At 33.8% G+C, this 24768-nt stretch overlaps 1 protein-coding gene across 3 annotated transcripts in view; it reads left to right on the plus strand.

The window, feature by feature from the left end:
* LOC148299602 (uncharacterized) overlaps positions 1 to 14461 on the plus strand; it is a 111088-nt gene extending 96627 nt beyond the window's left edge. For all 3 annotated transcript variants that reach the window (XM_088275914.1, XM_088275915.1, XM_088275916.1), the window contains 3 exons: positions 601 to 748; positions 1750 to 1861; positions 2365 to 14461. In XM_088275914.1, the coding sequence (XP_088132040.1) occupies positions 601 to 748; positions 1750 to 1861; positions 2365 to 2495 (391 nt within the window). In that variant the 3' untranslated portion in view covers positions 2496 to 14461. The remainder of the gene's footprint in view (positions 1 to 600; positions 749 to 1749; positions 1862 to 2364) is intronic.
* The last annotated feature ends 10307 nt before the right edge of the window (positions 14462 to 24768 follow it).

Consider the following 24768-nt stretch of genomic DNA (forward strand, 5'->3'; position numbering starts at 1 on the left):
GCAAAACCATATGTAATAAAGGATCATTGATAAATAATGCTAACTTAATTAAATAACTGTTATAAAAAAAAACTATTAGACGTAATTCAATAGATTTGATCTTAAAACGTGCAGAAAAATATGTTTTTTTTACCTTAGTATATTACGATGTGTGCACCGTTTGTCGGTCTGTGTTATTGCAGTAATTATTTTCCAAATCGCGTTACCTTTCCGTCAAAATGATTAGGATTATTTAATCTTCATCTTCAAACCCTTATCCGCACCCCAGTGGTGCATAGGGCACTGCATATAAACGCAGTGTTATCTTGATTGTTAACAATGAAGGAAAGGTGATCAGCCCTTCGCTTCAGGTACCAGTCCAGGGTGATATTGAATAAATATTAGAGTGAAAAAATCACTTATATTTATTTGACCCCCCCCCCCTCTGGGAATCGAACCCGGGACCTCCAGAATGGTAGCCGAGCATGCTGACCATTACACTATGGAGGTGGACTGTCTATTGTATTTACCTTTGTATTATTAACTGAATCTTCCTTATCGATGTATTCCCGTGTCGCTTTTGTCTTGTTGAAAAGTTGATTTGAAATGTCCCTTCTCCAGGAATCCTTCTGGCGGGCTGGTGATGACTGAGACTGGGTCCTTGGACCGAGCGAAGGCAGCTCTGGAACGGAGGAAACATAAAACTAGCGTTAGTACTTTGGGTAATCTAGGCGCCATGGCTTCCGCGGTGCCGGAGACTGATCCTCAGGTAATATAACAGTGACTAAAGCCTCCTCCCTATTGTCTATGTTCCCACTGATAAAAAATGAGAAACAGCTCTCTTCACCCTTCAACGTACACAACATAAAATTTAGACTAAGCTTCACATAGCGCTCACTCCTTTCAAGAACGTCATAAATCAAAAATTGTAAATTATCAGTTGTGCATGTTTTCGAAATGCCCAGAAAATGTACTATATCCCAGCAAAAGCGGCATATTTTTAACTTAATATTTACCCGCTACAGGGCTGAGAGCGTTGTTTTTACATTTTGAAAAAAAGGTATTGTTTAATTATTTTTTCAAATATACTAAATATTTTTCAAATGGAGAAAAAACCTTCAGGTTTTACCTAAAAAGATCTGTTGCACAGTAAAAAGTTCAATAAGTGGCTTGATATTTATTTTTAATACATTGTATTATATTTTTAAACTTTAAAAACATTCTCCTGAAAAATCAAGTTTTTTGATTTATGACGTTTTTGAAAGGAGTGAGCGATAGGGTATTTGATAATGATGTTGAAAGCATCGAAACACGTGTTACATTTTTTAAAAGAAATAATGTATTTTAAATAATGTATATACCGAGTAAGTTAAAAATAAAAGTGAATAAATATATATCTTTAAAATTTCAAGCAGTGTTTCCTATGTATAATATAACATCTAAAACTCTGAAACACGTCAAATAAAACCTCTTTTGGTCAAAGGAACTTTGATTATTATGCAATAAAGTTGTACACCCTGCTTCTATTATCCATAAAGTCATTAAACAATGAAACTACAGTATAAAAGAGCTATACGTAAATGGATAATGGAGGTGGGTAGATCTGAAATAGATCGGTCATTCGGCCATTTGCTATTTGATTGCATGTCATAAACAATTTATCTTTCACATAATTTCATAAACAAGTATCGTAAAATGTGCTCTCGGCATGGGAAAACCCAGTAAGAGTAAAATATTGGGAGACTGTGATTAACTGTATTCCTTTTGCAGGGTGGGCACACGGTATCCGGAAGAGTGGAAAACACGCGGGTGAATCCCGGATCCCTTATAGATGAACTAATCAAGGCTACCAACCTCGAGCAAGTTGAGGATAGTGCGGAGAGTAAGTTCTGTTTCATTTTATTACTAAATTTGTACTCAAAATTCAAACGAAAAAAAAAAAACAGATATGCATATTTCTTGCTTATATGAACAGAGACAATACTTGTATTTCTTCTTACTGCACTTCTCTATGCTGAAACTTGGCAATATTATAGCAATTTTTACGCGCAAAGGGTAAAAATACCCTTCCCGTCCTTCAGCATCAATCGACCGAACAGACAGAAATACCTTTCTCGTCCTAATTGTGTTAATAACCATGTACTAAAATGAGAAAAGTACGAGCTATTGCACCTAGTCATAAAAGGCGAAATAGAGGGCCGACGAGGTGCGGGCAGAAGGCACATCTCCTGGATCCGGAATATACGAGATTGGACAGGAATCAAGACCGTTGAGGCGATGTTTATTGGTCTCAACTGATAGTGGACGTTAGGGGGACTTGACATGACACGCACAGAAGAAGAGATGGTCTAATACAAGTGTTTAATTTGAGAATGTCTCTTCCAGCTTCCGGGCTGCAGCTGTTCATCGCCAGGGACGGCACCGCCGCTCTCGGCAGCCGCCAGGTGAAGACGCAGATGTCCCAGGGCGTGCCTGCCTTCAAGCAGGTCGTAATGGAGGCCGTGGACGACAGGTAGCCCGCCTGGCGACCCTAGACCACTTATTACAATTCTACTACTATTACATGTTAACGGGTGATTCATTTTGACCTCTTTTTTTCAATAGACTCTCATCCATAGGTCGCGCTCGAGTCGTGCTGATCTTTCACGGTAAATTTGTTCAGTATTATTTGACATTTCCTCATGGAAAGACTTATGTCGCAACCTTTATAATTATTTATTTATTTATGTAATATAGTTACAAGAGTTTTTTTATGATTCAATTCATTTTCTACACGTTTCTAATTTAAAACCTTAAAATTAACAACGCAGTTCTCTCCAATAAACAGACTAAGCTCTTGTGCTTGGGGAGGGACTTATACTTATTATTCAATGTTTATGTTTGTGGGTGATTTAATTCATTTGTATTTGGATTAATTTTTTGCTGGCATTTTAGTGTCTTCAATTTCTTTTTTATATCAATTAAAAGGTTAATAAAATATTTGGTTCTGTTGGAATTGTTCAATTTTATCATAAATTCTTTAGAGTGGACATTCTAAAATGCATTGGCGGCCAACATTTGAAAGATAATATCATTAAAAAGTAATTGTCGAATATTGCTCTTTAGGATGGTAATAAAGGTACCACGATTAATTAGAATTTTCACACCCTACCTTGGGGTTATTTTCTGAGTTAATTCTGTAGAAAAAAATTATCTTTTTTTCTGCAGAATTATGCAAACAGATTTTTTTGTTGCCATAATAGGTGCTTTTAGGACGGAACCGTGTTCCCTCTCTCTGTCTTGCATTAAATATTTTTGGCACAGGGTTAGCGCAACGGTGCGGAAAAAACGACGCATATCATGTACGTTCGCATGTGTAGGGCGGTTAAGAATTAAAACAAAAAGGTCATAATGAATCACCGTATATTATTATTACACTGTTATTCTCCGTGGGGTGAGAAGAGAAGGAAGGGGGGCATTAGCCCCCGGACTGTATTATTTGTAAGCGTTGAATCGTGTGAATGTTTTATATGAACATTGTCAAACCGGTGACATCTGTTGGAAATTATCCGAAGCTTTAAGACATATTGCTATTCTTCATTAGCACTGTTCTACTGTATGATATTGTATTATATATTAATTTAAGTTTTGTTTTATTTTATTTTTATTCTTACCCTCGTCTGCACCGAATGGTGCATAGGGCACTGCGTCAAATTGGTGTGATGTTAATTTGATTGTAAATTATATGTAGGCAAGGTGATCAGTCTACTTTGTATATAATAAGAAGGTAAATATTGAATGCAACTCCCATTTTATTAATTTTTTTTAAAACAGTCTTCCTTTGCTATTTTAATTTCTTCTGTCTTCTGTGCGCGTCATGTCAGGTATCCTGACGTCAACTATCACTTGAGAGTAATTGTCCTTGTCTCGGGCAGCTCTAAACAGCGCCATGACAGTCCTGATCCCCGTCCAATCTCGTATATTCCGGAGCCAGGAGATCTGCCTTCTGCCCACACCTCGTCGACCCTACATTTTGTCTTTTAATTGCAGAAGCTTAAAAACAACAATATTGTAGTCGTACAGGAGAAAGTGACCAACTAACACAATGTAAAATGTTCAAGAGGGCCATTTAAGCCACTTTTGCTTGGCAAGAAAATAAACATCAATGCAGTTAGTCATTTTTAACAAGTCAATATATTATACTTACAAGTTTAAAATCGCTTTGGGATTTTTTCAGAGCAATACTAAGCTAGTAAGATATCAAATAGTCGATGATCACGTTTTTGTAAAAAAAATGCACTTGGTCACTTTCTCCTGTATGACTGCGATATGTTTATTACATAGTAAATTAACACATTGTTATACGGTTTTTTCATCCATCCCTACCCTAATTAGTATTACTAATTAGGGTTGTATACTAATCGCAAGTAACTGCAAACCCAATTCTGACCTGTAAAATGTTTTTTGGTGTCTCTCGCACTCCACCAAATAGAAAGTAAGCAAATCGAATGCTTATAAGTGTCTCCTACTCTCTGTCAACAGTATGTAAAAGACGCTTTTAAGCTTTTCCCGCAAACAATGTGTTAATAATTTTCACGCAAAAAATCAATATAACCGATGTTTTAAAAGATGTGGCTTCTTTACACCAAAGTTGATTTTGCCCGCGAAAATCAAATAATTGCCCGTGTTCTTGCCGAATTTGGCTGGAAAATACCCCAACACAGATGTGTCAAGAGAAATGTTCTTTTTTGGCCAACAGATGTCACTGGTCTATTTTTTTATAAACTATGCTTTTGTGTGATTTTTGTATTAGGTAGTTTAATAAGTAATTATGGACCTGTACGTATTGTTGCCCTATCAGCAGTGTGTGAGAGTTCACTTTGTACATCGATGACTATTTCAATCTTATTTTCGCATACCGATCCATCGCTTTGTATAAAATGAAATTCGGTCTCTTTTGTACGATATTTTGATGCTTTTATAATACTGAAAACTTGTGTCATTTCTGAAACCTTCCATAGTCATTCCATGTATGTTATTAACCATATCGCTCACTCCTTTCAAGAACGTCATAAATCAAAATACTTGATTTTTCAAGAGAACGTTTTTAAAGTTTAAAACTATAATACAATGTATGAAAAATAAATATCAAGCCATTTATTCAAGTTTTTTCTGTGCAACAGATCTTTTAAGGTAAAACCTGAAGATTTTTTCTTCATTTGAAAAATATTTAGTTTTGTTAAAAAAAATATTAAACAATACCTTATCTTCAAAATGCAAAAACAACACTTTCTGTCCTGTAGCGGGTAAATATAAAGTTAAAAATATGCCTCTTTTGCTGGGATATAGTACATTTTATGGGCGTTCCGAAAACATGCACAACTGAAAATTGACGATTTTTGATTTATGACGTTCTTGAAAGGAGTGAGCGATATGATATTTGGGATTGAAATTGCAAAGCTGAATCCTTCATACATACACGCATATCCTCACCTGGAAGCAGAACTATCCTAACTGCTTATAACGAAATTTTACCGGAGATGCAATCAAATGTTTTCTCAAACAATTAGTAGTATTTGCTTTTGAATATTTAGATTCATAATGTTTGAAGGGCTATTCATTTAATTTACGAAAGTTCTGCATAATAAAATTAGGAGCGTAAAGAGCACAATCGAACATGCATAAATAAAAATATTATATAATGAAAATTAAATTTGCCTGCATGTGACTTAGGACAGTTCTCCATTCAGGTGACAAATGTACCGACCCTTTCCTAGGAAATTATTATTAATATTAGTTCTTATTCTAACCTTATCTGCTCCCAATGGTGCATAGGGCACTGCATCGCATAAACACAGCGTTATCTTGATTTTAACTTACATGAAGGCAAGGTGATCAATCCTGCGCTTCAGGTACCAGTCCAGAGTAATGGTAAATAAATATTTGGGTGAAAAATAACTTAAAGTTACTTTGACCCCCCTGGGAATCGAATCCGAGAGCTCTAGCACGGTAGCTAAACGCACTAACATCCCAGTTTTATCTAGATCGTTACAACATGTAATGGTCAGCACGCCCGGCTACCGTACTGGAGGTCCCGGGTTCGATTCCCAGGGGGGGTCAAATAAATATAAGTGATTTTTTCACTTTTATATTTATTCAATATAACCTTGGACTGGTACCGGAAGCGGAGGGCTGATCACCTTTCCTTCATATGTGAACGATCAAGATAACACTGCGTTTATATGATGCAGTGCCCTATGCACCATTGGGGTGCGGATAAGGGTTTGAATGAAAAATGAAATTATATAACTGGCGTTAAGCATAATTTGCCAGGAAAGGGTCGATGTATATCCGACTAAAACTATCTCGCTTGAAAGAAACCCAATTTTTTCACCGTCCATTTGAGCTTCCCTCGATTTTGAATCACAATGTTTAAATATCTCCTGCCCGAAGCCGTTCAACTGCTGCTAATGTAAATTTATCTTTGTTTAACCTGTCCGGGAGTATGGCGGCCACACACGGTCGTCCAAACAAAACTTTCCTTAAAGGAGTATGGGCATACGTGAATGGCCGCGCCTATAACTAAAGCCCGGTGACATTTATTCCTAAAATAGTACTTGTTCTGCCATCTGTGGTTGTTATTTATTGTTTCGGCATTCACTTTGTGGTAAGACATTATTAAATTATAAATAAAAACACTTTTTTTACCCCTTGAGTATTATATTTTGTTTATAATGACTAGTTTCGGATGCTCCCATCTTATTGAATGTATGGAATAATGGGTTTGAATATGAACTACATAGTTTTTATTTAAACCGGTAGTTGGAAGCATCTGTAGCTTCTGAAACTAGTCGTTAAAAACAAAATATAATACTCAAGTGGTAAAAAACAAATGTTTTTATTTATAATTTGATGTGTGGTTGTATTCAAACACTAACACCGCACTTTCTTTTGGCATCTCAACATATATATATATATATATATATATATATATATATATATATATATATATATATATATATATATATATATATATATATAATATGGAAATCTGGTGTATACAGGACTATTTACAGAGGTATTTACCTGTCATGGGCTGGTTTACCTATGACAATTCATAAGCCCTGTAAATACCGAGATTTCCATATTATGTACGTAATTTCAAAGAGAAATATTTGTGTTTTTATTATTTACAAAAATACTCCAATTTCATATTATTTCTGTGAGCCTAAGCGGCTCATTATTAGAAATAGGTATCAAACTGTGGTAGAGTGTGTTCCAACCGAGAAACTCTAACTCAAGAGCCCGCGGCACTAACCGCAGGTCCACAACCCGACACTTCTTTTTTTTCCATTTATTCTTATATGTATGTTGAGATGTCAAAATGTTTAATTTTACTTGGTAAATACCACCACTTCTTAAAATCATTTGTATGCGTGTTTCGATACATTCTGCATAATTGTGAAATAGATTTTAAAATATAGTGGTGAATAACATTATATTTTAAAATCAATTGTGACATTTGTCTGGTAAATCTTCTTCTAACCCTTATCCGCACCCAATGGTGCATAGGGCACTGCATCCTATTGACGCAGTGTTATCTTGACCGTTACTTACATGAAGGTGATCACTTCAGCACTTCAGGGACCAGTCCAGGGTAATATTAAATAAATATTAGAGTTTAAAATCACTAATATTTATTTTCAAAATGGTGAATACAAAGTAAAATTTAGATTGAAAATGGTTAGATATTACCACAGAGTGACTGCAGAAACAATTCATGAATGTTTAAAAAATGGTACGAAATAAATAATATAATCTGTGATGATGCCTTTTTAAGATAACCTGTATTATATCACCAACGATGTCATTTTCACCCCAAATCGATGTATCAAATACACAATTACGAAGCTATTTCAACTGGAATGCACTGTAATTCAGTTGACTTTACTTCTGCATTCAATTTACTGAATTTTTACTGTGTTTTTTTTTCAATAATCTACAATTTAATCTAATACTTTGGAAACGGTGTAAAGAATTTTAATGTAATGAGATATTTATTTTCTTAATAATTAGTGTTCTAAATAACAGTATTTTATTCATTATTAGTAGTTCATTCAGAGACCTCTTTTTAAGAGAAAAATGTTTAAAGATAAACTGTATCATACAGGTTTTTCACTATGAATTGGACATTTTACAAAATATATGTTTTATATTGTTATATTGTATTTTATAAAAAAAGTATGAATTTTTTAAATATTAACATAACATAAATTGTATACATTTATTTAAATCACAATTTAAACATATTTTTTAAAAAATATTTTGCAAAGACCCACCTTGTGTGTCTTGTCGGTGGAGTTCTTTTTGAATATATTTTTTTATTGTTTTCAACCATTTTAACCTAATATACACTCAAAAAATAGAGAAAAATTAGTATATAGAAAAATTAATATATTCATATTAGTACAACATATACCGTCAGTGTGAATACCTGCCCACATCTTTTATTCTTAACATGTTAACTGCTATTTAAGCATAATAAAATAAAACCCTTACCGCACCCCAATGGTGCATAGGGCACTGCTTCATATAAACGCAGTGTTATCTCGATCGATTACACATGAAGGAAAGGTGATCAGCCCTCCACTTCAGGTACCAGTCCAGTGTAATATTGAATAAATATTAGAGTGAAAAAATCAATCACTTATATTTATTAAACCCCCCAGGGAATCGAACCCGGGACCTCCAGAACGGTAGCCGAGCATGCTGACCATTACACTACGGAGGCGGACAAAAAGCATATTTTACATATTTATCATTTAAGCATATTCAATAAAAATATCCTTTCTTCTTGATTTTTAAGAATATTTTTAGAATTATATTTTCTGTTTATTTATTGATAAATTTTCAGTTAATGCAAGCCAGCATTGATTTTTTGTCGTCTTCCCATGCGCCATCTATCCATATTAGCACTGATATACTAGGAATTTAATCGTAGCTGCACAAATATGGCAAGTAAACACAGTACGAGATAACTCCTAGTCGGCATCCTAGCAAAGAACGCAATCTACGAGTTATCTCGTAGTTGGCAGTCAACATGTTAAAACCAGCAAACGTGTTAGTCGTCAAGTAGGCAAGCTTGCGTGGCACTTGTCATAGTCTCTGCGCGTGATGTGTGCTGAAGTTTTTAGACAAAATTTTCAATACTACTTTCAATCATTAACTTTTTATATAAAATACAATGTAACATCCAATTTGTTTTGTAAAACGTTCAATTTGATTTGTATGGTGATCAATTTGTTTTGAAACGATTTGAAACGAAAAACCTGTGTTTGCGTTCTTCTTTATTAATTATTTAAGAATAATGACCTTGTCTTCAGAATTTTCTTCCAAGTAATAGTAATGAAAGCTTCCCTTGCCAATAAAATCTAGAGTCTAGATGATGTTGTTTTTACAAAATGCTTTTCTCCTTATAAACTCCCAATATACGTTGTATAATTCAATCTATATCCCTCCATGCCACTATAAGTAGTTATGATTTGTTTTCCAACATCAGTCTTGACATTAATATACAGTATACAGTGGAACCTCTCACAATGAGCATAATTCGTTCCAGGATCTTACTCGTTGAGCGAACATTTTTTGTTTTAACTGGTGCGGAAGTCCCGTTTCACAAGTGAATGTCGTGAAAAGGGGACTTGCCCTTTCTCTGTAAGTTTTGTGAAATATGGCTCGCTAAGGGAGTAACTTTTCACATTTTTTTTTGCTTGTTATGCAAATTACTCGTTTTGTGAATTAATCGCTATGAGAGGTGCTCATTAAGAGAGGTTCCACTGTATATATATATACAGTGGTACCTCGACATACGAGTGCCCCAACATACGAGTTTTTCGAGATACGAGCCGGCGAGCAAGTGATTTTTTGCTTTTAGTTACGAGCGAAATTCGAGATACGAGTTCGGTTCGGTAGTAACACGCAGTCGCGCCATCACGATCAGTTAGCAGCGTGCTTCCGCTGTGATCAGTTGTGTAAAAAGTTGCAACAGGTCGTGCATCTGACCTTTTTAATGACACTTGCCTAACTCATTTCCGGAACATTCTGAGAGGGAGGAAGAAACAAACCTCCTTGGACATGTTTTTTTCTAAACGGCCTACAGGTGAAAGCGAGAAAAATGTAGCGAAAAAGGCAAAGACCAGTGAGGATATCTAATTTATTTCTTTACATTCTCTTTTTTGTTTTTGTGCAATAAATATTTGATATTTATAAATACGTTTTTATTATTCAAAACCACGTAACAAAAATAACTGGGGGTGACATTTTGGACGTTGGAACGGATTAATGGTAGTTCAATTGTTTTGTATGGGGAAATTTGCTTTGAGATATGAGTAATTCAAGATACGAGCATGGTTGCGGAACGAATTAAACTCGTATGTCGAGGTACCACTGTATATATATGTGAGAAGATTTATTATAACATTCTGTTTTATCCTAAATTTTACTTTACTTATATTCTGTAAAACAAAATGAAACATTTATATCAATATTTTTTTTATTTATATCTCATACATTAAAAAGGATGGATGTCTGGGAAATTACATGGTTAACGACCTGTTTGGCTGGTTTAAGTGATCACTTTATAGACTATTCTAGCCGTGATTGACAACCACACTGTTGAATTTTGGATGTTGTATTTATCTGTCAATTGACACCTTCTTTCACATGCCAATATGAAGCATTGCGCATAAAAAAGTTTTAAAAATTGATGCGACATGGATGTTCAATAATAATCAGAATGGTAATCACTTAAGCCAGCCAAATGACAGGTCGTAATCCCTGGAATGCTCGGACTCCCATCATCTTTTCTATAAAAACTATAAATGCCTCGTATCATTGGAGACATCTGTAATATAGATTTAAAAATTATTTGAAATTGAAAATTTAAATGATATTATGTGAAACAATTTTTTTTTAATTTTGGTATTTGTTTTTTTCTTTGGCCCAAAGTATTTAAATATTAAGGATAGTGTGAAAGAAAATTTAGAAATTGTTATGTATCTAAATAATTTTTTTTGTGTCTTTGTTGAGCGTACAAAAAATATATTCCGTAAGATCCAAAGTCAATAAGTTATCTGCTTCCAAAATATGAAAAAAATCAGACTCTTCCGGATGAATATTATTTTTATATATTTTTTTACAACTCCCAAGTATTTAAAAAAATTTTTTCAATGAATTAAAATTTACAGCAAAATAATTTCGATTTCCTTAATTGGCATTCAGAAAGAATTAACTAATTATAATTTTTTTCTTGGTAAATGCAGCTACAGTCAAACCTGGATATTAAAGACCTGGACATAAGTAAAACCTCATTAAAAGAGAGCTGGCTTAAGGTCCTGTCATTTTATCGCCATATAAAAAAAAGCATATAAGTGAGGCCTCTTTAACCTTTTAACCGCGTTAACTTTGTTCCTAAGAGACGCCCGTGCGCGGTGGCGGTATTTTGCCATTTTTTAAATGATTACTTTTATCATGTATTTAGTTAAGAAACCATTTATTTTCCTAAACAAAAACGTTCAATCGGATCCATTGTGCCTTTTTGGTACTCTATAATACACTCGTGTCACAGTATACTTGAAATATATCGTAATTTAAACAAATTAGATCATAACATAAATAAATCAAAGCACGCATCGTGTGTCACTCTTACCCACTGGCGATGTGTAGCGTCAAGAGTGAGACAGATATAGGGCATGATTATGGCACGGTCGGTAAGAAAAATCAGGGATCTGTTCTTTTATTTATCCTTGTGATGTTACAAATTATTAGTCAGATATTTCAACAGATGTCATAAGGGATTGACGTATTATTTTATCCAAAGTTCCACACCATGAAAAAATCCCTCCAAGTTGAACTGAGGTTCGAAACTTGGAGTAAAGTAAAAACACAAACGGTTATGTCAGCCGCGTACAGGGAATGTTTTGTGAAAACACATACGGTTATGCGAGCCGCGTGGATCCGGTTAAAAGAGAAAAATATCCGATACCTTGGACTGTCTTGTATCCAGGGTTGACTGTATTTCTTAAAATCTATTGTGACACATTTTTTGGATGGTTAATTCATCAAATCATAGATTTTGTACCACAATAGATTTAATAGTGGGGACTGGCTGGAGTCATTTCGTTGTTACGAACACGTTACGATGCGAGCATTCGTATAGTCAGTACAGCGAGCCAAGCTCATTCCGAATACTTTATCTGATGTTCGGATGCTCGCCGCGAATGTTACGTTATGACGAAATGCTCCTGTGAGTTCCCACCATAAAGAAGAGGTGGTATTTACCTAGTAAAATTGAAATTGAAAATCGATATCTCCATTAAGTGACTGCTGAACTGATTGATTTTTTTTTAAATATCGTCATCTAAAAATCATATTTAAAAAAATATTTCATGCAATGTATTCATCCTGGCCTGGTGCATTTTAGTTTTGACATAAAGACTTTGGGTTTTTGAAAGGGGGTGAGATTAAATATTATATGACTTGTTAAACCCATGTTCATAGTGCCGATATGTGCTTAGTAATGGTAGTATAAAAAAACACCAAATTGATAAATAAATACAATGTGCGAGGTTCGAGCGATTCTGTACATCTGGTGGAATGTTTGAGATTATTTGTAAATAGAACTATACGATTTACACCAAAAAATGAATATGTGGTTGTTATATCGACAGCTCCACTCCAACATATACTATCGTAAGTCTCAAATTGCAATGATTGAAGGGTTTTGTCAGGAATATCTATGCTGACTTGCTTGAGTCTTGTGTCGTAAGAATTTTTTATTGATTGCAAAACATTTTTTGTTAGTTGGAACTAAGGATATTGGGTTCTGTTTTTCACTGCTAGTTTAGCTTCCGCTGTTTTTATTAAACCATTAACCCTTTGGCTGTTGAGTTTTAATGAAGATTTTATTTGCAAAAAGAGCAGGTTTTTTAAAATTACTGATTAAGAAATAATGCATTATTTCAAGGCATTAAACAGCATTTTCCAGATTATTCATGTAATTATTCATGTTTTTACGGAATTTTTAAACTAAATTATGCATTATTTCAAGGCATTAAACAGCATTTTCCAGATTATTCATGTAATTATTCATGTTTTTACGGAATGTTTAAACTAAATTTTTGTTCAATTACTTTTAAAACGGATCTTAGATACACAAAAGTTTTCCATCTATTATTTTTAGACCATAACTAGATTGTAATCTACTATAGTGAAATCAGTTTAAGCTATTTTTTCACTTGGGTGCTTGTACCAGATGCAGGCGAATCTGCAAAAATCCATTTTTTTGTGCCCGTGCAAGCAAATCCTCAAAAACCCATTGTTTGCCCGTATGTGATACAGGATTTGAACTACTAGAGAAAGAGAGAGAAAGGGAGAATGTGATACACATATAAAAAATCCCAAATTTGTGTATTTGTGACTTACGATACATGCTGGAGTCGGACGATATATTTAATATGTAAGTTTTATTTCTGTAAAATTATTACGAGTAAGTAGCTGATATTGTAATTATTTATTGTTATGAAGTGACAATAATCACATTTGGAGGCTTGCAATGTTTGCCTAGAAGCATTTAGGTTTCGTCTTTATAGGAAATATTTATGAAGAAAATATTGTTTTATCTTTTTTTTGTTATTTTTTCTTTAGTATTTCAAATTATTATTCAATGCCATTAAAACTGCACACATTTTACACTATAATAAATATTTAATTTTAAGTGTACTAATTACTCTACCTAATAAATTTTATTTAAAATTCCGTTATAAATAAAGTTTGTTAACTGAACTCCCTCTTTAAACACGAGCAGTACACTCTATTGGAGAGGTTACTCGTTGTTTAAAAATACCATAAAAATAAATGAATATATGTATCATGAAGTAGATATATTACCAACTATTAACTAATCAAATTATTTGCAAATTTATTGAAAATGATTTTGGTAACTGGTTGAATAAATCACAGTTTTTTGTGGTTTCAAAATTATTTTCACGTGTTTAAATGTGTGCAGTTTTAGTTGGCTGATGTTACAAAGATTTAGGTTTCCTTAACCCTAGATTACTGGACATTCGTAAAAGTTACGACAGACATCCAATATGTGGGGAGCACCGAGGCAACACATATAAAGAATGTAGTGATAACTAGCATGTATCTTAACTTTTTATCAATATTTTATGTTCATACTTCATATAAAGTTCTCAAAAAACGTGTTGCACTTATTTTTCAAATGTTTTTGATAAAATGTGAGTTTCTTATCGTCGTACATTTTACGATAGTCCCGTATTAAGGTGCATTGTAACAAGTCCCGTGATCTAGGGTTAAACATTATTATATTTTTTGACATAATAAGTTTTCCAATAGTTGGAGACATAACAGTTCAAATACTTTTTTTTGAGATTTTGTATATAGAACATGTACATTTTTCTGTAGTAAAAAATTATTTAAAATATGACTTTGTTTTATTTTTATTCTGATTTTACCTTTCCTTTTACAGAAAAGTACCAAAAATTGTCCTCTCTGTCTTATTCCTTATGGAAGCAATTAACTCATTGGTACGATCTTAACTAATAATAATAAATAATAAAACCCTTATCCGCACCCCAAATGGTGCATAGGGCACTGCTTCATATAAACGCAGTGTTATCTTGATCGTTTACACATGAAGGAAAGGTGATCAGCCCTCCGCTTCAGGTACCAGTCCAGGGTAATATTGAATAAACATTACAGTGAAAAAATCACTTATATTTATTTGACCCCACCCCTGGAAATCGAACCCGGGACCTCCAGAATGGTAGCCGAGCGCGCTGACCATTACACTACGGAGGCGGACGATCTTAACTATATATACTCAATTATCAAATCCCGTCGCCAGCAGTCTGCAAGCGTAAAAAACACCAGAAGTGTGTTAATTACACATTCTGTAATGTGAATAAATATATCATAATACATGCAACAAATCAGTTTAGCATTTCAATGCTATTTTGACAATAGATGATAAATTATTCACGAGGTGTAGCCATGTATTAACAGAATAAGTGTAGGGTTAATTTCCTAAGGTAACATAGGTCAATTCAATAATGTTGTCTGTTTCTATTGCATTGCAACTTGACCAGACGCATGAGGCCCCCGGGTTGCTAATATTGGGAATGTGTCATACAACATATCGCTCACTCCTTTCAACAACGTCATATATAAAAAAAAGCATGATTTTTCAGGAGATTGTTTTTAAACTTTAAAAATATAATTAAACGTTTTAAAAATAGATATCAAGCCACGTATTGAACTCTTTACTGTGCAACAGATCTTTTCAGGTAAAACCTGAATGTTTTTTCTCCATTTGAAAAATATTTGGTATATTAAAAAAATAAAATAAACAATACCTTTTCTTCAAAATGTAAAAACAACACTTTCTGCCCTGTAGCGGGTAAATATTAAGTTAAAAATATGCCACTTTTGCTGGGATATAGTACATTTTCTGGGCATTCCGAAAACATTGATAAATCAAAAATCAAAAAATTAACTTTATCCCAGAAAAAGAGGCATATTTTTAACTTAATATTCACCTGCTAAAGGACAGAGAGTGTTGTTTTTGCATTTTGAAGAAAAGGTATTGTTTAATTTTTTTATTTTTAAATGTACTAAATATTTTTCAAATGGAGAAAAAACCTTCAGGTTTTACCTAAAAAGATCTGTTGCACAGTAAAAAGTTCAATAAGTGGCTTGATATTTATATTTAATAAATTGTGTTATATTTTTAAACTTTAAAAACGTTCTCCTGAAAAATCAAGTGTTTTGATTTATGACGTTCTTTAAAGGAGTGAGCGATATATTCTTTAATTGACGGCATAATGCAGATTTGAGTCTTCGACATTTGACGCATACAAATATTATTAGCTTTAAAAAAAATTAAATGAAATATCCGACCATTTTCTTATCATTTCCATAACATAATAAGTGATTAGGCATAACCCATTCGAGTCAATGACTCAGGCAAAGTTTAAATTGAGCAAATATTAGTTTAGTTTGGCGTACTCGGATGTAATGTCAATAACAATACAAAATCAAGGTGTTATTCACCAATTTATTTTCTTATCTGGTAAATGTCAGTGCTGGAAAGTACCTACCTTCCTATCTGCGTTTGATCATAGATATAAAGGTAGGTACTCAATATTAATCTGAAATTTTCATTGTTTATGACTTACATATGAGCGTATTTACCATATTTTGAATTCAATGCAAATAAAGTGAATTATCTATGGAGATAATTTTATAATCAAGTGGAAATTTGATCAAATAAATATGCGACTGATTAATATAATTATCTTATTAAAGGAGAATTTTGAATTTATGGAAGTGAAGCATGGAGTTAGGAAAAAAAGGATGAAAGTAGATTGAATGCAGTCGAAATGCGATCCATCAGACGAATGTGCGTCAAAACGACGTATGATAGATATTGGAAAGAATGCAAAGCTGAGATAAGCATTATTGATAAAATTAAGAAAGGTGTTTTGAGATGGTTTGGATATGTGGAACGAATGAGGGAGGCAAGAATGGTAAAACAAATTTATAATGCGAATGTAGTTAGAAATTGGAACAGAGAGAGACAAAGAAAATGTTGTTTGTTTCATATATATATGTACTTGAAAGCTGCCAGGTTAAGAGTGAGAATAATCGGCGGGTATGTATGAGATGATGTATGAATGTGGAAGAGGTGAAGATTGTTTGCAATGACAGAGTGGTGTGGCATTCTATTCGAAAGATGATCAGCCCTCCGCTTCAGGTAACATTCAATAAATATTCCAGGATAATATTGAATAAATATTAGAGTGAAAAATCACTTATATTTATTTATTTATTTGACCCCCCCCCCCCTTGGGAATAGAACCCGGGTCCTCCAATATGGTAGCCGAGCATGCTGACCATTAGACTAGTAGGTGATATATTACCATACTACAAAGTTAACAATGCTATTAATATAAAAGAGATGTTTTGATTTTTTATTATTATTTTATTTTAATTTTATATTTGTTAGTTGCCTTAGAAAATTTTCCTTGCTTATTATGTCTTCATCTTCAAACCCTCATCTGCACCCAATGGTGCATAGGGCACTGCATCATATTAACGCAGTGTTATCTTGATCATGACCACACGAAGGAAAGGTGATCAGCCCTCCGCTTCAGGTAATATTGAATAAATATTAGAGTGAAAAAATCAATTGCATTTATTTAACCCCCCCTGGGAATCGAACCCGGGACCTCCAATACGGCAGCCGAGCATGCTGACCATTACACTACGGAGGCTGACTTATTATGTACATGGATGGATTGCAAATTTAGTTTAATTCCTCTTAAAAATTATAGTGGATGTGGATAGTTCACAATAAATAATAAAGGTGATCCATATAAAAACAAAACAAAAGATACAACAATACAATAGACACAATAGATTCAATATCTTACATCAATCAAGATCCCTCACATTGCTCATTTATTTGTCTTGTCACATTTTCCAAATAAGACACCACCAAATCCGATAGATCCCATTGCCTCATCAATTTTTGCTAACTGAATACCCTCTTTTTTTTGATTAACGATACTGTAGCTAAAGTACTTAAAAATGTGCTCTTATTACAAGTGTTTTATTTTCATAATTCAACAAATAAAATCAAATGATTGAATAATAAAATAAAGGTCGTTTGTTGAGATAATTTATCGGATGATAAAATAATCTCTAAATCTCAGCAGTTGGCATCTTGTTTACATTTATCTGTATCTCGTAAGACAAAAGGCGAATTATCCTGTCATCAGTTAATTACATTTTTGTAAAATGAATTATATTATAAAATGATTGAGATCAATTTTGTACCAATAGGTATCAACCCGTTGACGCCTTTGTTATTATACTGTACGCAGGGCTATGCATTCCATATAAATAGAAAAGCAGTGCCTATTCGAACTTACCCGCGTGACATGTAAAAAGCAACCAGTACCTACCCTAAGTTACTAAGAACAAAGTATTACCAGCTTATCTTACTACCTACCTCTATTCCTACCCTAGTAGGTTCAGGGCTATGCAAAAAAATTCAATCTATATTACGTTTTTATTTCAATATGTTGTACTTCGAAGAGTAATAACAGTTTAAGAGGTGGACATTAAGCGAGCAGCATTTACTTGTTAGTCATTTAGTTAGTGATTTTTTTATAACGTTGCATACATTTAGTTAACTAAACTCAGAGACATATTTTAGTTGCGCTGAAAACAAAACAATGGCACAGAGTGTTTATAAATTATCGAGCACATTTTACTTGAATTATTTATGTTTAAATCGTGGACATATTGCAAGACAGGACACCACAAGATGGAGTCCAAAAATTTGAAGATGGAGACCTTGGGAGAACAAAAGAAGCGTCGGAAAACCCCATAAGAGATGGTCCGATGACATAGTCGCTGTGGGGGGTAGAAACTGGCTGCAAGCAGACGGGAGGAAATGGAAAGAAGAGGAAGAGGCCTATATCCAGCAGTGGAGGTCAGAGGGCTCATGAAGAAGAAGAATAAATCGTGGTTTTTCTGGCATAGTAACTCCAAAGGGTTAAAATCGACACCCAATTTTTACAATTTTTTTCATTCTGACATGATAATCTAAACATATTTTATGGAACAAATTATAAACAATGTATATTATGTAATATTGTGTTCTTCAGGTAACACTTCCCGGAAGGAAGATCACTATCAACTGTCAAGTTATGCACTGTGTAAACTGTGTTTCTTATCAGTCAACATAAGGTACGAGCTGTATAATAGATGCGTCATACTTTGTGAGCAAAAATTGTACTCTAGTATACAAAGTTTATCCGTGAAATACCTGATGGAGTTATTTCATTATGCATATACGGTGGGGTTGTCATATTTACCATTTTCCACTAACTAACTAATTGACTACCCATCACGCCGCTTCCCGCAGGGGTAGACAGAGGAATAGAAAGCCACACCAATATGTGTTTGCCAACAATCTTCAATCATAGCCTGGTCCCCTTTTTCAATGCAAAATTTTGTTCACCGATGAGGCACATTTTTGGTTAAATGGCTAAGTCAATAAGCAGAATTGCCGGATTTCGAGTGGAGAAAACCCAGAAGCCTTTGTCGAGACGCCCTTACATCCATTCTTTTCTCACTTGTTATATTTTCTCATTTTTTATATTTTCTTATTTGTTTATTTTAAATATGCAACTTCCCTTATGTTTTTCTCATTTATTTATTTTAAATATGCTTCTTGTGCCTATTTATTATACCTGTTTATTGTTTTTATATTTTGCCATGTATTAGTATTAGTTTTGGTTATTTAAAAAAAAAAATTGTTACTTTATTATTTGTGTTCCAGTCTTGTTAACCTTAATCCCACGTTCCAAAATGAGAAATTACTCATCGGGAATATTATATGCATATATGACTTATGTATGTAATATGTTTTGAAATAAATTTAAAAAAAAATTGTTTAAAAAAATTCACTGTTTAGTGTGCTTTATGGGTAAGTGGAATAATTGACCCAAATTTTTTTTAGACGATGCCGGCCAGAATTTTACGGTCAATGGAGAGCGCTACAGAACCATGATTACTGACTGCTTTGTACCTCATTTGACTGGCATTGATGTGACAGAGCTGTAGTTTCAATAAGATGTCGCAACATGCCACACGGCTGGTGCCACCATCAATTTATTGCGAGAAATTTGAATTCGTATACATCTAAAAAAAACACCCTAATATTTATAATTTATGACAAATGAACTGGGTTTTTTAAATTACTTAACGTCCAAGTGACTGAAATCTAGCTACGGCTTATGCAACACCGCCTTTAACGACCCTACTCAGGCTTCTACTTTTTAAGTTTTAAAGCCTTTGCCTGCTAGTGAGAGTGGATTTACTCTTTACGTGTAAAGTTACTATAATTTCATGTTATTCAAGAGTGAAAATTCTAGCCAAAAACACTCGCTATCTCGCTAGAGGCATAAAGCATTGTGTTCTCTTCCCAAGTATGTTATGCATACATAATGGTTTATAACATGCATATGTACTGATATACATATTCACCGGCAGAGGTCGAATAATATATAATTTCTCGGAAGTAGTTTCAGATCAATTTTCATCTGATTGCCATTGCTATTAAAGTTCTAATTTCATAAACGGCTCTATTACAGAATGTCTGAAAGTTTGCAATGCTCCTTCGTGTAACCTAATACCTTTATACCCATTTGCTGACAATTTTATAAAAACGCCATCGGGAATCACTGAAAATATCTTCTTCTTCTAACCCTTATCCACACCCGATGATGCATAGGGCACTGCATCATATGAACGCAGTGTTATCTTGACCGTTACAACGCAATGCAGAATTCAAACACCGGCCGACCGCCATAGAGGTAACACGTCTTTCCACGCCCGAATTTTTATTATATGTCAAAATATATATATTTTTTTTTAAACTTTCTAAACCTTTCAATAACTCTTATCTTTTCAAAACTATATAATTATTTCAAAGAAACACTTATTTTTTCAATGCAAATACGGCGTTTTGAAATAAAAAACAAATTCGTAAAATGTTACCTGAATTTAGAGAAAATAAAGAATAGTGGGCCTTAAGGCTGGGATCTCAAACGTTTGAATCCAGAACGCGACCGGCCGCGCAAGGGGCCAGACGTATCTCCACTCACTTTTTTTTTTTTGTAGTTTATACGATAAATCGCAACTTAATTATTATTAAACCCAGGTAACATTTAACGTAATTGCATTTTTTGCTGAAAACACAGTTTTTGTATTGAAAAAAAAAGTTTTTTTTAAAAAAAAATCGGTTTTGAAAAGAAAAGAGCTACTGAAAGATAAGGGAGTTTAAAAAATAAATGAAAAATATTTATTTTCCGAATTCAAATATATACAGGGTGGCACAAAATTAATCATCAAATTTCGTTTTTAAATTACTTTTTTGTGTGTATATGTATGTGACCCTTATTCGCACCCCAATGGAGCATAGGGCACTGCGTCATATAAACGCAGCGTTATCTTGATCGTTTACACATTAAGGAAAGGTGATCAGCCCTCCGCTTCAGGTACCAGTCCAGGGTGATATTGAATATATATGTATTACATTGAAAAAATCACTTATATTTATTTTACCCCCCCGGGAATCGAACCCGGGACCTCCAGAACGGTAGCCGAGCGTGCTGACTATTACACTACGGAGGTGAAACTTTTTTAGTAAGTAAATAAAATATTTTGAGTGTTGGAAAATTTTATTTGCATCTTTACATTTTTTTATCTTAAGATGATATACGTGGGGGGGGGTCAAATAAATATTAGTGATTTTTTCACTCTTATATTTATTACCCTTGACTGGTATGAAGCGGAGGGCTGATCACCTTTCCTTCGTGTGTTAATGATCAAGATAACATTACGTTTATATGACGCAGTACCCTATGCACCATCGGGTGCGGATGAGGGTTTTGATATTGACAAAATAATATTCTAAACATAAATTGTGCAAGGACAGCACGTGCGGCCTCTCGCTCAGCCGGTCGCGTGCTGGCTTTGCATATTATAGTGTACACCCTTAACGGAATTACATTAGTAAACACGCTTGATAACAAAAGCCTGCCTACATGAATAAGCGAGCGGTTGTGTATTTTCTGAACGTGAATAATAAATGAATACCGCGGCAATTTCCGTAATTGATTTGAATTCTACCATTTTGTGAGCGGACTAACTTTAACATCAACATCAAGTCGGAAGCGAAATGGACTTTGAAAAGAATGGCCTATGAATAGACACAATCCAGCAAAGCTCAATTATCGAATTGGATAGCTATATAGCTAATATATTTGCATATATCGCTCTCCTTTCAAGAACGTCATAAATCAAAAAACTTGATTTTTCAGGAGAACGTTTTTAAAGTTTAAAAACATAATACAAAGTATTAAAAATAAATATCAATCCACTTATTGAACTTTTTACTGTGCAACAGATCTTTTAAGGTAAAACCTGAAGGATTTTTCTCCATTTGAAAAATATTTAAATAATAATTTAAAAAGTAAATTTAAAAAAATAATTGAACAATACATTTTCTTCAAAATGCAAAAACAACATGTCTGTCCTGTAGCGGGTAAATATTAAGTTAAAAATATGCTGCTTCTGATGGGATACAGTACATTTTCTGAGTATTCCGAAAACATGCATAACTGAAAATTGACGATTTTTGATTTATGAATTTGTTGAAAGGAGTAAGCCATATATAAAATATTTACCTTCTCTCATTACACAATTTGATACATACATTTATTTAAATAAAATAAAAAATTTCAATCAAAAAAAGGTTTTTAAAAAAAATTACTACAAATGTTACCTGGGTTTATAAAAAAATAAGTAGCGATTTATCAAATACTGGACCTGAATAAAACCTCTCCTCTCTATGTTATATCTTTCTTCTCTCTTATTCAACGAAATCTCCAATTCTCGCCCAAATTATCGAATCAATGAATGAATGAAAAAAAAAGAAAATACCAATATTTTTTCATAGAAATGTAACTTCTTACTTTAATAGTGTATATATGGCGGTAATGTATATTTTGGATGTGGCTACTTTTGCGTGTCATACGACCCGTGTAATTTGAAAGCAATAAGTTTTATCGAATCGATAGCTAATATTTATTGTTCTAATTCACTTTGACCGAAGGTTATTTGCAACTATTGCGTTACATTGTCCCCCAATTTACGTCAAAACGTACACTAGATTAATAACAGGATGGCCACAAATCACAACACTTTTAGTGAAAATACTTTTATTTTTAATAATAAATAAAAATAACTTTTGGTAATTTATATAGCGCCATTTTCGTAAAATACTACCTTGTGCAGCTTGTGCACTACTCGGAATTTTACCGTCCGGCAGTCCGGTTTTGAAAAATAAAAGCGACTTCGACAGTTTAGCGTGATAGAATTTACGCGCACCGTGATCACGCACCGATCGAGCGCACCGATACGAAGAAAGAAGGACAAAAGCACAAGCCAATCCAAGCCAATCATCCGTTTTATATGCTAACTGAAATACAGGACGGTAAAGTTCCGTGTAGTGCACAAACGCCCCAAGGGCGCTTTTTATTATAGCTCTTATTACTCAAATATTTTTATCGAATTTAAACAGCAACAGCAAATATAAATCTAACTAGCAAACTTACTAACTAACCATCGAGCCTCTCCCCGCAGGGGTAGGCAGAGAGAATAGAACGCCACACCACTCTGTCACATTCATTTGCAAACATTCTTCGCCCCAGCACCACGTTCATGCATCTCCTCATATACATAACCGTTGATTATTTCGACTCCTGGCCTGACCGCTTTCAAGTATTTGACATACCCGACCATGCCAAGTTTTTCTCGGTCTTCCTCATTAGCTTATTTTTTTTTTCATCAAACACATTTACAAAACACAATAACGTGCCTTTACTGAGTTATCGCGTGCCGAGGGCACATCTTACAGTACTTATTTATAAAACCATTTTAAAATGTTTTATTTTTAAATTTCAACATGGATGAAAAAAATGGAAGTCTTGGTATTAACAGGGCTTATGACCTGTCATATGCTGGTTAAGTAATCACTTTACACACGTGCAATTCAATGCATTCACCATTCTGTCCAGATTTCAATAAGAATGTCACCGATAGTCTTGTGATTTTTCATATTAATTCATTAGCCAATAATCACACATCGTGATATTTATCCATGAATATTATGCAACATGGAGTTGGCAAAAGAAGGATGAAAGTAGACTGAATGCAGTCGAAATGCGATCTCTCAGAAGAATGTGCGACAAAACGATATATGATAGATGTGCGAATAGTGAAATAAGGAAGGAATGCAAAGCTGAGATGAGCATTATCGATAAAATTAAGAAAGGTGTGTTGAGATGGTTTGGACATGTGGAACGAATGAGTGAGGAAAGAACGGTAAAACGGATTTATGAGGCGAATGTTAGTGGGAAAAGAAGCAGAGGAAGACCGAGAAAAACATGGCACGATCAGGTATGCCAAATACTTGAAAGTGGTCAGGTTAGGAGTCGTAACAATCGGCGGGTATGTATGAGGAGATGCATGAACGTGGAAGAGGCGAAGAATGTTTGCAAGGACAGAGTGGTGTGGCGCTCTATTCTCTCTGCCTACCCCTGCGGGGAAGCGGCGTGATGGTTAGTTAGTTAGTTTTTTTTTAAATATTATGCTTTGAATATAATTTGATTTTTACATAATTTTAAAATTCGCATGCAAATTATTTTTTTTATTACCATCTTAAAAATCAGACGCAATCAATCCTACCACTAAACAGTAAAATGTGTTAAAATTCAGTTGAAATTAATTTCTAGTTATTTTTAATGCTTCGGTAACATTGTTTATTCAGCGTTAAATAAACAGAGCTGTTGATGTTCAGATGATTTCAAAATTCAGCTTTGACGTAAGCTAAATGTTTACTAATTCTAAAATATGCTAATTCAACAGATAGAGCAAATGTTGAATGTCTAGCTACAGGATTCAAATCCAAGAGAATATGCATTATTATTATTTTTTCTTTGATTAGCTTATATTACACTAATATAAACTATTTAATAATTATATTACACTAATATATACTCGTCCGCCTCCGTAGTGTAATGGTCAGCACGCTCGGCTACCGTTCTGGAGGTCCCGGGTTCGATTCCCAAGAGGGGGTCAAATAAATATATG

Source organism: Brachycentrus maculatus, unplaced genomic scaffold, assembly GCF_059751285.1.
Source record: "Brachycentrus maculatus isolate JH-2025_06_01 unplaced genomic scaffold, ASM5975128v1 h1tg001056l, whole genome shotgun sequence".
Taxonomy (NCBI): Eukaryota; Metazoa; Arthropoda; class Insecta; order Trichoptera; family Brachycentridae; genus Brachycentrus; species Brachycentrus maculatus.